This window comes from Salvia splendens, chromosome 21 (assembly GCF_004379255.2).
Source record: "Salvia splendens isolate huo1 chromosome 21, SspV2, whole genome shotgun sequence".
In the NCBI taxonomy this organism is placed as follows: Eukaryota; Viridiplantae; Streptophyta; class Magnoliopsida; order Lamiales; family Lamiaceae; genus Salvia; species Salvia splendens.
This window is the reverse complement of record NC_056052.1, coordinates 7813089-7825293: the sequence shown is the minus strand read 5'-3', so window position 1 is coordinate 7825293 and position 12205 is coordinate 7813089. Positions and strand designations below refer to the sequence as shown.

The following is a 12205-nucleotide window of genomic DNA, read 5'->3' as shown; positions in this document are numbered from 1 at the left end:
TATTTGGTTCTTTTCATTTCTCATATTATTCATTCGTATTTAGATTTTTATATTAGTTCATTCAACTAGGTTATTACTTCAGTTAATTAGTTCCATCAGTTTATTTTGATGCATTTAGAATGACTCAAAACTAGAAATGGCAAGCAGAGGTTCAACGTACAAAAGAAATTCAACATGCTACCAAAAACAACAAATTAACAACTGATAAAAGGCCTACAAAACCACACAAAAACAAACACTATAGCAACCAAGCATCAAATGACGCAACCAAAGAAAGAATAGAGAGAAAAGTCTATCCACAAGCTTTACTAAATAACATACATGCTACTTTTTAACTTCCGTTCCAATCTCTACTTTTTCTCAAATCTTCTGTTGATGAATTGAGTGAGAGTTCAAACCTTGGGCACCAACTCATAATCCACGAGTGAAGGCGCAAAATTAACATCTTCTTCTCGAAGTCCCAATTTGGTTCAAAACCTTGAAATATCATTGTATTCCGAATAAACCAAATCAACCATGATATCACGTAAAACAAGGAGATCCACAAGTTCCTCAAACTTGCGAAAAGGAGTGTCCAATCAAGATAGGAAGCATGCTACGAGCTCTTTGGGCAAACAAAAAGATATATTCCATTTGTTGCAGCAGTAGTATCAAAGGCTACTAGAGACTCGGCAACTGAAGATAATGTGTTCCAAGGTCTCCAGCTCCTCCTTGCAAGAAATAAATCGATCATCTTCGATTCCGAATAAACCAAATCAACCATGATATCACGTAAAACAAGGAGATCCACAAGTTCCTGTCAAACTTGCGAATATGAGTGTCCAATCAAGATGGGAAGCATGCTATTGGCTCTTTGGGCAAACAAAAAGAAATATTCCATTTGTTGCAGCAGTAGTACCAAAGGCTACTAGAGACTCTGTAACCAAAGATAATGTGTTCCAAGGTCTCCAACTCCTCCTTGCAAGAAATACATCGATCGTCTTCGATTCCAGAGGCGCTAAATCTGAGTTGCTTGTCCTTTGTCATGAGTCTCCCCTGCAAAACGAAACATACATGTAGTTTTGCTCTTGGTGGATCAACCTTTCTCCAAGCAAGACATCCATTTCTCCCGGCAGTACTGTCATTGTCTAAGTTCTGAGTAACCTGCAACACAAAATTAGAAACAAAAAATTTATCTGATTTGTCAAAGGTCCACACTCTCCCATCTCTCATGTTTGCTTAGTGCGATTCACAGCTAGATAAAGATCCCCAACTAGATTATCTTCCCAAGCAAAAAAGCTTCCCCCTCCACCGAAATTCCCAACTCCATGTTCCATTCTCCCACTCTCCCATCTCCACAATGAACATATCTTTCTGAATAGATAGCAAGAACAACCTCGGGAAAAGGTTCTTGAGGCTCTCTTCTCCTGTCCAGAAGTCATGCCAAAACCTCATTTGAGCCCCATTTCCCACTCTCATGCGAATCCCCTTACTATCCACCTTTCGGATCCCTAGATTGAAGATGTTTAAGTTTAGGTTCAACTAGGTTCTTACTCCCATATTTTAAAATTTTGCCCTCCTAATATACTACCTGAGATGAAGTAAAATGTACTTTTAATGAAGACGTAAATAATTTACACATTAGTACGTCTCATCCGCACAACTTTCTATCTCTGTATATATACACGAAGTCACAGCAATAATTGGACATTTGCGCGTAAATAGTATGAACTGAAAGAAAAATTGTGACAGAAAAATTATAAAAGAACAAGAAAAAGTCATTAATGAATTAGAATATAGTTTTGATACATGATTATGTAGATTTTACTATGACATGCGGCACATTTCTTGGAGTGAGGTTAGTTTTATATATATAATCATATCTTAGTCAAAGGTTCCAATATTTCATTATCATAATTAGTCGTTACTACACGCATATACTAGTAAATTGCGTGCCGATTAAGTTACTAATTGATAATGCAAATGGGGTTTAATTTATTTAACTACGATTGGCTTGTTGTGCAGCACGATTCGACCCTTCTCTAAAATATAGTCATATGGACATTCATTTTGTAATAGTCGTGGCATCTTAAATGGAGTATGTTATATACATCCATGTGTGTGTGCGCGCAAATAAATTATAAGAACCTAATGGGAAAATAAAAATAGAGTAACAATGGAAAGTCAACTAGCTAAATAATATGATTTTTATGTTAATGAACTAATTTTAAAATTGGATATTGGCTTTTAATATTATGGAATTTTTAAAAAGTGGATTTTTTTAACGAACTTTCAATTTTGCAAATAATATCACGACCTTTACCTAAGTTTGTTATTTCCCACCAGCGAAAGAATTCTGACTATATTAATGAATTGAAGAACAATTTTCGAGGGTGTGCTTTAATAATTTAAATCTTTCGAAATTGTTGTCAAGAAATTACAAAAAAAATCCCATATCATGATATTATTTGCTGGAATTTTTTTACCGATGGGAAATAATAAACTCGGGTAATGTTCGTGATATTATTTGCCAAGTTGAAAGTTCGTGGGGATAAACTCAACTTTTTTAAAATTCTGTGATATTAGGAGCCAATATCGCTTTTAAAATACATATAGTTGGGGAAAATACCGGAAATGGTCTTCAAATTGTGATGCCATAAATATTATTGAGACAAGATATACTCTCCATCTCCATGTTTAATGTTACTTGCTCTTTTCTATTTTGACTCATCCCAAACTACTTACAATTATTTCTATTTTAAGTAAGAATTAAGATATTTAATTAATATATTTAAGTTAATTCACTGTTTCTTTATTTAGTTGTCTCTCATTACACTTAAAATACTAATTTAATTACACTTAAAAATCGATCTCAAATTTACGACCTAAAATGAAAAGTGCGAGTAATATGAGACGGATGGAGTATATAAGAATGCATTCAGGCAACATTTAATTATTAATTTACTAATTCCTATAACTAATTATTCACCAATTAATAATATTAACTAGAATTAAATGTCAACTCTAGCTTAGTGCTACAAAATAAACCAAAACACGAAATTATAGTAAAAAATAAATAAAATATGAATCAACAAATAATGAAACATGTAATTTTAAGTGTATTAAAAATTATTGATTATAATTATACTACTAGCATTTAATCCAACAATTGGAGCATATACGCCGTAATAAATACTCTATCACCATTTACCGTACTCGTTATAGTACTTCTTCCGTTACATTAAGTGACATAGTATATTCATTTTTAGGTCATCTTGTTAATAACAAAAAATATCACTCTATTTTTCTCTTATTTTACTTTTTCTCTCTTTATTTAACTATTAAATACCACTATCTAAAAATTTGTGCCCATAAAAAATATGTCACATGTAATGAGACATTACGGATAAAATACATATTAAAAAAGAATAAAATAAAAATAAGAATATCTCGTAAATATCAATGTATACTAATAGGTAGCTTTCATATTGTAAAAATTCAACTTTGGATTACTTCAACATTTTCTTGCACGTCCATTGTATCACCATATACATTCCGATTGAGATCACATTCCATGATCAGTACTCATCAGTATGAACAATAACAGATTCAGCAGCAGCCATTTTGCTACAGAATTGAAGATCAACTCATCCATGGCTAAACATCTCAAGATCGCCTCTAAGCTACGGTATGTTTCTGTTGGCAATTGAAACTAAAAATATAACATATAACTGTCTCACATCGGTGTCAAGATAAAACTGAAACTAGTATATAAGTTTCATGGGCCCCTCCTCCTATAACCAATTGGTTTTAGGATGGAACCCATGGATTTCTATCATGGTATCAGAGCAAAGGCTCAGAAAAAAATTCATCATAGCCTAAAATACCAAAATCTCGGCCAAACGGCTTCAACCTACATCACAGAATGTCAGACGACGAAGAAAAACCAAACCTCGACGACTCGAGGTTAAAGATGAGTAAAAACGTTACTCTAGCAGTCAGACTCAAAGGAACAAACTACCCACTTTGGAAGAAACTAATGAGAATCGCGATTGTCGGCAGACGGGCAAACCAGCATATCACGGGTGTGCCAACACCACCGGAACCAGGGGAAAAAGGCTACACCGAATGGGAGGAATCCGACATGATTGTTTTTTCATGGATCCTCGACAATATCGATACGGATATTGTCGTGGATTTTGCTCACCACCACACTGCATAGGCTCTTTGGGAGAGCCTATCTGTCACCTTCGAGAGCGTCTCGGATCCGTACCTGCTCTACGACCTAGAGGAAAAAGCGGGAAAAATGATCCAGGGAGAACAGGGGCTCGAGACGTACTGGCGCCATCTACATGGGCTCTGGATCGAGATTGATCGATGCCAAAAATGCCCAATCGATTGTTGTGATAAGGGCGTCGGCCAGTTCAGAAAGTATGGAGGGACGAAGCGTTTGTTCAAGTTCCTAACGGGACTGAACGAACGATATGATGGGATTCGACGGGACATTCTAAAAGAATGCCCACTGCCCTCAGCCGAGGCCGCATACAGATGGGTGAAACGAGAAGCTACCCGGCTCAAGATCAATGCGCCGGCAACAAATTCGGATCTCCCAACCGGTGCAACCAACGATGGCTCATCATCGGGCGGAATAGGGTTGGGATTCGCAGCCCGAAATCAAACACCACAGCACCAAACCCAACCACCGAGCGCCGCCGCGCTACCACCAAACCGCCGAGGGTTCAAACCTGACAAATCCAGAATGTGGTGCACCCACTGTCAACGACCGAGACACACCAAGGAAAATTGTTTTCTCCTCGTCGGGTTCCCAGAATGGTGGGATGAAAGCCAAAAGGCGAGAGCACGACTCACAATCAGAGTAGAAGAAGGAGGTGGATTGTTCCAAGAAACGGCGGGCAACCGAGGAGCTGCCAACGCCCGAGGGAGAATAGGCGAGACCACCCAACAACAGGGCGGTGGTGGCGGCAGGCGAGGCGAACCGGACCAGCGAATCGGAGAGGCCGTGTTTGCCGAACGGAGGGGGAGTTCTGTCGGAGGTAACGGCGGATTAGGGAGTGACAACCCTAATCCCCAAATTAACAAATCAATTTTATTGCATGCCCCCTCAAGTTTGGAAATGTTTAAAAAGAGACCCCCTTCTAGAAAAAATTATAAGCCCAGTCCCTGTAGTATAAATCATGTGCAAAAAGGTCCTCACACTCAAAAAATCTGAAAAACTACCCCTATATTGCCTAAAAATTCCTTTTTAAGCCCAAATAGTTTTGCACCGTTGGAAAAAATCCCTATAGCATGTATGGCCCAAAGTAAAAATGATCCTAAGGAGAATGGATGGATATTTGATTGTGGAGCCACAGATACAATGTTTTATGATAAAAATGATTTTTCTGCATTTACTGATGCTACAAAGAGTTCGATACAAACTGCTGATGGGGAATTGACTGCTGTTAGTGGGAGTGGAACCATTGAAATTTCTCCCACCTTAAAACTCTCCAACTGCCTTTATGTGCCCAAACTGTCTCATAAACTCATGTCCATTAGTCATGTTACTAAAGAGCTAAACTGTACTCTATTGATGCACCCAAATTTTTGTGTATTACAGGATATCCGGACGAGGAGGATAATTGGGCGTGGCACTGAGCGTCAAGGCCTCTACTATGTGGACGAGATTACTCAACAAGGTGGCACCGCGATGCTTGCTCACGGATCTGCTGAAAGAGAAGCTTGGTTGTGGCACCGTAGAATGGGGCATCCATCTTCGGGTTATTTCAAAATTCTGTTTCCTAAGTTTTCTAAGTTTAAGAATATTACTTGTGAGTCATGTGTTTTGGCCAAAAGCCATAGACAATCCTTTAAATCTAGTGATACTCGGGTTAAGGATATTTTCTCCTTAGTACATGCTGATGTGTGGGGCCCAGCGCCCATTACTGGTGATCATGGTTTAAAATATTTTTTAATTTTTGTGGATGATTGCACTAGATTAACATGGGTATATTTTTTAAAAAATAAAAATGAGGTTTTCGAAAAATTTACCATTTTTTTTTACTATGATACAGACTCAATTTCAAACATCTATTAAAATTCTTAGGTCTGATAATGGTAGGGAATTTGTTAATAAGGAAATGACATCTTTTTTTAGGAGCAGGGGACTGGTTCATCAAACGACTTGTCCCTATACTCCTGGACAAAATGGAGTAGCAGAACGGAAAAATAGACTGATTTTGGAAATGACTCGAGCTTTGTTTTTTGACTCAAATGTTCCAAAATTTCTTTGGCCTGAAGCTGTAGCCACTGCAGTTTATTTAATTAATCGTCTACCTACAAAGATTTTAGGTATGAAGACTCCTCTGCAAATTCTTTCAGCCTCAACAAATATTCCTGAACCCCTGACTATTCCTTTCAAAATCTTTGGTTGTTCTGTTTATGTCCATGTTCCCAAGCATGAAAGAAGTAAATTCTCTGCATGTGCCATTAAATGTGTTTTTATGGGTTATGGATTGAATCAAAAAGGATATAGGTGTTATGATCCAACTTCTAGGAAGATTATTACAACCATGAACTGTAACTTCTTAGAAAGTGAGTATTTCTATCACACCCAAATTCGGGGTCAGGGGGAGAGTGTTCCAAGCCAGGGGGAGAGTGTTCGACCCCTTCATTGGGATGTGCCACAATTAGGCAACTCCGAGGTAGAGCCAACAGAGCAAGCTAGTGTCATCGCCGAGCAGATCACGTCCACTGTGGAGCCTCCTTAGTCGCCATTGCCTGAACCAGATCCTCCTCCAGTGATATCTGAGGTAATTCCCGAACTAGCTCAGAAAATACAGTTATTGGTTCTAACCAACCTGATGCAGAGGAAGGAGAAAATGCAGCAATTGATGGTGATACTGGGCGGTATATCTTACCTCCTAGAAGCACCCGTGGGGTGCCTCCTAAACGATACAGTCCAGAAAGAACCAACTCAAGGAGTCGGTACCCTATGGCAAATCTGGCTAAAGCAAACTTGAGTGAAATGGCCAGGGCATTTGAAGCTGCTCTTTATGAGGAAGAAGAGCTCCCTAGAACGGCAGAAGAAGCTATGAAAGTTGCCCACTGGAGGGAGGCAATGTTGGTGGAGATGAGGGCCCTGATCAAAAACAAGACTTGGGAAGTATGTTTGAAACCAGATGGGGTCAAGACTGTAGGATGCAGATGGGTCTTTACTATTAAGAGAAGACCAGATGGGTCTTTACTATTAAGAGAAGACCAGATGGATCGATCGAAAGGTATAAGGCAAGATTGGTAGCTAAGGGATATACTCAGACATATGGAGTCGACTATGCTGAGACTTTCTCCCCGGTGGCAAGGATGAGTACTATTCGAGTACTATTCTCCATAGCGGCGAACAGGGAATGGCCACTACACCAATTTGATGTGACAAATGCCTTTTTACATGGGGAGCTGTCCAAACCAATCTACATAGAGGCACCACCTGGTTTCTCTGGCCAGTTTGAAGGAGGAAAGGTTTGCAAACTTTAGAAGACACTGTATGGGCTGAAACAATCCCCTAGGGCATGGTTTGGGAGGTTCACGGAGGTAATGAAGAAGTATGGATACAAGCAAAGCAACTCCGACCATACTCTGTTCCTAAAAAGGAGAGAAGAAAAAATTACGTGTCTGATCATTTATGTAGATGATATGATCATCACAGGTGATGATGAGGATGAGATCAAGCAGTTGAAGAATAATCTCTTTGCAGAATTCCAAATGAAGGACCTTGGATTACTTAAATACTTTCTGGGAATTGAAGTACTAAGGTCGAAGAAGGGAATCTTTATCAGCCAGCGAAAATATGTACTTGATCTGCTGGCAGAAACTGGGATGCTAGACTGCAAACCAGCTGATACTCCTATGGCACAGAATCACGGTTTGCAGATAATTGAAGGAGCGGAGTCTACTCATCGCACAAGGTACCAGCGTCTAGTTGGGAAATTAATCTACTTGTCTCACACCAGACCCGATATTGCACATGCACGCACCCCAAGCAGCTCACTGGGAGGCGGCTCTTAGGATTGTAAGATACCTAAAGGGGACGCCAGGACATGGAGTGATGTTCGAAAATCATGGACACTTGGAGATCCATGGTTTCACAGATGCAGACTGGGCAGGAAACCCAAATGACAGAAAGTCGACCGCAGGGTACTTCACCTTTGTTGGACGGAATCTTGTTACGTGGCGGAGCAAGAAGCAAAAGGTGGTTGCCCTGTCTAGTGCAGAAGCTGAGTTTCGAGGAATCAAGAGTGGTCTGACTGAGATTTTATGGCTGAAGAAGCTAATGACAGAGCTAAGCCTAAAGTCACAAAAGTCGTGTAAGTTGTTCTGTGATAACAAAGCGGCAATCAGTATATCTGAAAACCCTGTCCAGCACGATCGGACAAAGCATGTCGAGGTGGATAGGCACTTCATTAAAGACAACATAGAAGCCAAGATAGTAGAGCTCCCGATTGTGAGATCTGAAGACCTACTGGCCGATATTCTGACTAAGGCTGTGGATTCAAGAAGATTCCGCGAAGTATTGAGCAAGTTAAGAATGAGTGATCTCATTACTTAACTTGAGGGGAGTGTTGGAAAGAAATCAATTAGAATAATGTATTTAAGGAGAATTACCATGTGATTAGGAAATTAATTGGAAAGGATCCTTACCATGTTTATCTATTGTTGAACCTATTTAAAGGGGTGTAAATTAGAATGTAAATCATAAGAGTGAATGAAGAAAATCTCTTCCTTTTATCATGGTATCAGAGCGGGTCCAATTGGTTTTAGGATGGAACCCATGGATTTCTATCAGTTTCCATGCAAAAAGAGTTCAAAATCCCGAAAAACTTAAATTTTACATAAATCTCTCGATTTATTTATACACAGACGCACGGCTATAAGGAAACGAGTGATGTCGGTCCCGATCAAGGACATCCAGCGCTCCGCCCTCGGATTCGTGGGCGTGGCGGAAATACGGCCAAAAACCGATCAAAGGCTCCCCATATCCCAGCTCATTACTTATACTACTACCTTAAATTAATTAATCAACTTGTTTAATTGAAATTAATTAAACCAATTCAATTAATTTTTCAGGGGTTATTATAGATGCAGCAGCTTAAAAGGCTGCCCTGCGAGAAAACAGGTGGAGAGAAGAAGCAGCGCCGATCCAAACATGGTAATCGTCACCTACTCCTGCGACCACACCCATCCGCCGCCTTCCTCTCGCAACATCCACCACCGCGATGCGCCAATTTCAATTTCTGAAGAAGACGAGGACGTATTGGGGGAAAACGAAAAATCGATGGATCTAGGTCATAATCAGTTTCACGAGTTCAATTTAGAGAATCGATTTGGAGAGAATTTGATTTATGGCGGTGAATTTGGTTGGTTGACTGATTTCGAGTCGAGATCTGATAGGATTCTCGAGGCTCCGGATTTGATGGAGGAGAGAGGGAATACGGAGAGAGAAATGGCGATGATTTTTGGCTTGAGAGGGGAGGAGGAAGAAGAGGATCTGTTTGCGGGTCTCGGGGAGCTGCCGGAGTGCTCAACGGTGTTCCGCCATGGGATGGCGCAGAGGGAGGCGGAGATTGGCGACCACCGGTTGAGGGTGGGGCATGTGCGGGGCCGTTGATAGTGGATTTGTCAACTTCATTCATTAAGGAATCATTTTTATTTATCTGTAATTTTATTTTATAAAATGATTTTAGGTATTAATGAATTAAATTAGGTCAATGCGCAGGCTCATGCATCATGCGACTATATAAAAATATAGAGTTATTAACTTATTAGTGCAATAATCACAGAATTATCCGACATATGAAATTATTTTTATAAAATTGGCATCCTCGCAAAGTTTGTAGTTATTTTTTTAAACTTTGAAATTCATGGAAAAAAACATTCATATTTTAGATAAGAGGGAACATCTTTTTTGGTCCACGAATTTTACCAAAGTACTTCATCCGTCCCCTAATAGGAGTCGCTCTTTGACCGGACACGAGTTTTAAGAAATGTAGAGAAAAATTGGTTGAAAAAGTTATTGGAATGTAGGACCCACATTTTTATATTGGTTTTATAATAAAATGTGAGTGGAGTGAGTTAGTGGAATGTGGGGCCTACTACCATTTATGGTAAAAATGAAGAGTGACTCTTAATGGGGGACGGCCCAAAATGGAAATTAGCGACTCTTATTCGGGGACGGAGGGAGTATCATTTTAGGTCCGTAAACCTTGAAAATATCATTTAAGGTCCACCAACTATGAGTTAATATCATTTGAAGTACTTTTTACTATTTCCAAGTTTTTTTGAACGAAAATACCCTCAATACCTTAAAGGGTGTATATTTTTAATAAATTTATCATATACTCATATTTTTTATAAATATCTTTACAATATATTTTTGACAAATTTTCTAAATATAATTTGACCTTAATTTTACCTTCAATATTATCATTTAATTTTGTGACATGCAAGAAAATATCTTTATTTAATTTTTTATTATTAAAGAAAAGTTCTTTATTAAATTTTTAAAAAAATTAATATAAAAAATTGAAGAAGCAATTTTACTTGCATGTCACAAAATTAAGTGATAATATTTATGGTCAAATTATACTTAGAAAATTTAACAAAAATATATTGTAAAGATATTTATAAAAAAATATGAGTATTTGATAAATTTATTAAAAATATATATACTTTAAGGTATTGAGGGTATTTTCGTCCAAAAAAAACTTCGAAATAGTAAAAAGTACTTCAAATGATATTAATCTATAGTTTGTGAACCTCAAATGATATTTTCAAAGTTCATGGACCTAAAATGATACTTTGACAAAGTTCGTGGATCAAAAAAGATGTTCCCTCTTTAGATAATTGTGTGATATTAGGGCTAATAACCTAAATATATATAACTACTAAAAAAATCCAAGAATATATTACTATCAATCATTGCTAATTTGCTATCCATATTAAAATGTGAAATAAGAAAAATTTTGTGGAGTACAACTGTATGTCTATCGAGTATCACTAATTAATTCCATTAAACATAAAAAATTGTTTGTAAAATTTCGAAAATGGAAACAAATTTGGGGGGGCTAGTGGCATTCACACAAGAATAAACGAAACACATGTATACTAAACAAAAACGGCGGGCAGTGGCGACACTCGCTACGTGGAAGCCCAAATAGCCACTTTCCGGGCATGCAAATCCCCTTTCCCCTCTATAAGAGTGTCCACAGTGGGGGAGCTGTGGCCCGTGGCTCGGGTGCGCGGCCCTCACTGCAGAGAGCCACGACGGGCGGCTGGGAGCCGAGAGGGAGCCTCGGCTGCGGCCCTCACGCGGCTCAGCCGTGTGCGCCGCGACCCACCACTGCAGCGGGCCGAGAGCCGCGGCCCGGCTACCGAAAAATATATTTTTTTTTTGCTTCTTTTTTTTATAAATACACACTATTTTTCCTCCATTTTTCTACCCCAATTCAAACACTACTCTTTCCAATCTTTCCAATCTATTTCAATTCAATTCAAACACCACTGTGCATTTTTTTATTTACAATCCAAATTGTTTTATTTTAATTAAAATTATAAATATCATAAATTATAGTCTAATAAAATTTATTGTAGTTAAATTAAAAAATATCATTAAAAAAAGTAAACAAAGTAATTTTTATTTTAGAGCGAGCCACATTTCGTGGCCCTTGTTATTTACCATTATGGAGAGCTCAGAAGAGCCACATTTGGTGGTCGGGCAAACTTTGGTTGCCCTTGAGGGCCACCATTGTGTACCCTCTAAAAATCACCCCATCCTTTTACTTCCTCATCAAAACAAACAACAACAATAAAAAATGGCCAACGCAGCCGCTATCCTCCTCACAAGACGACGATGTTCACGGACGACAAGTGCAAGAGGGAGTTTAAGGAGATGCCGCAGTGGCAGTGCGTGATGTGGATCTCCAGCGAGCCATTAGGAGACGCCATTGCACCCAACCTCCGCTACCCGCCGGAAGAGCACCTCTTCAGCTGCTGCGACGCCGTTTGGGAGATGATGATGGAGTTCACCGGCTCGGGGAGCAGTGCGGGCTCGAATGCTCCCACAGCTGCCCCCCGCCCTCGGATGAACTACTTTTTCTTGCTAATAAATCACACATACCATCGTGTGTGTGTGTGTATGCTTTTTAAGAAGATTGTGGGAAAATGTAGCAACCTT

At 39.0% G+C, this 12205-nt stretch overlaps 1 protein-coding gene across 1 annotated transcript; it reads left to right on the top strand.

Moving 5' to 3' along the window:
- Window positions 1-9094: 9094 nt before the first annotated feature.
- On the top strand, window positions 9095-9926 carry LOC121784147 (probable WRKY transcription factor 65; the record flags this gene model as incomplete). Its single annotated transcript, XM_042182327.1, has 1 exon — window positions 9095-9926. A coding segment is annotated over one exon (546 nt), but the record flags the coding sequence as incomplete, so codon positions are not given.
- Between the last annotated feature and the right edge of the window lie 2279 nt (window positions 9927-12205).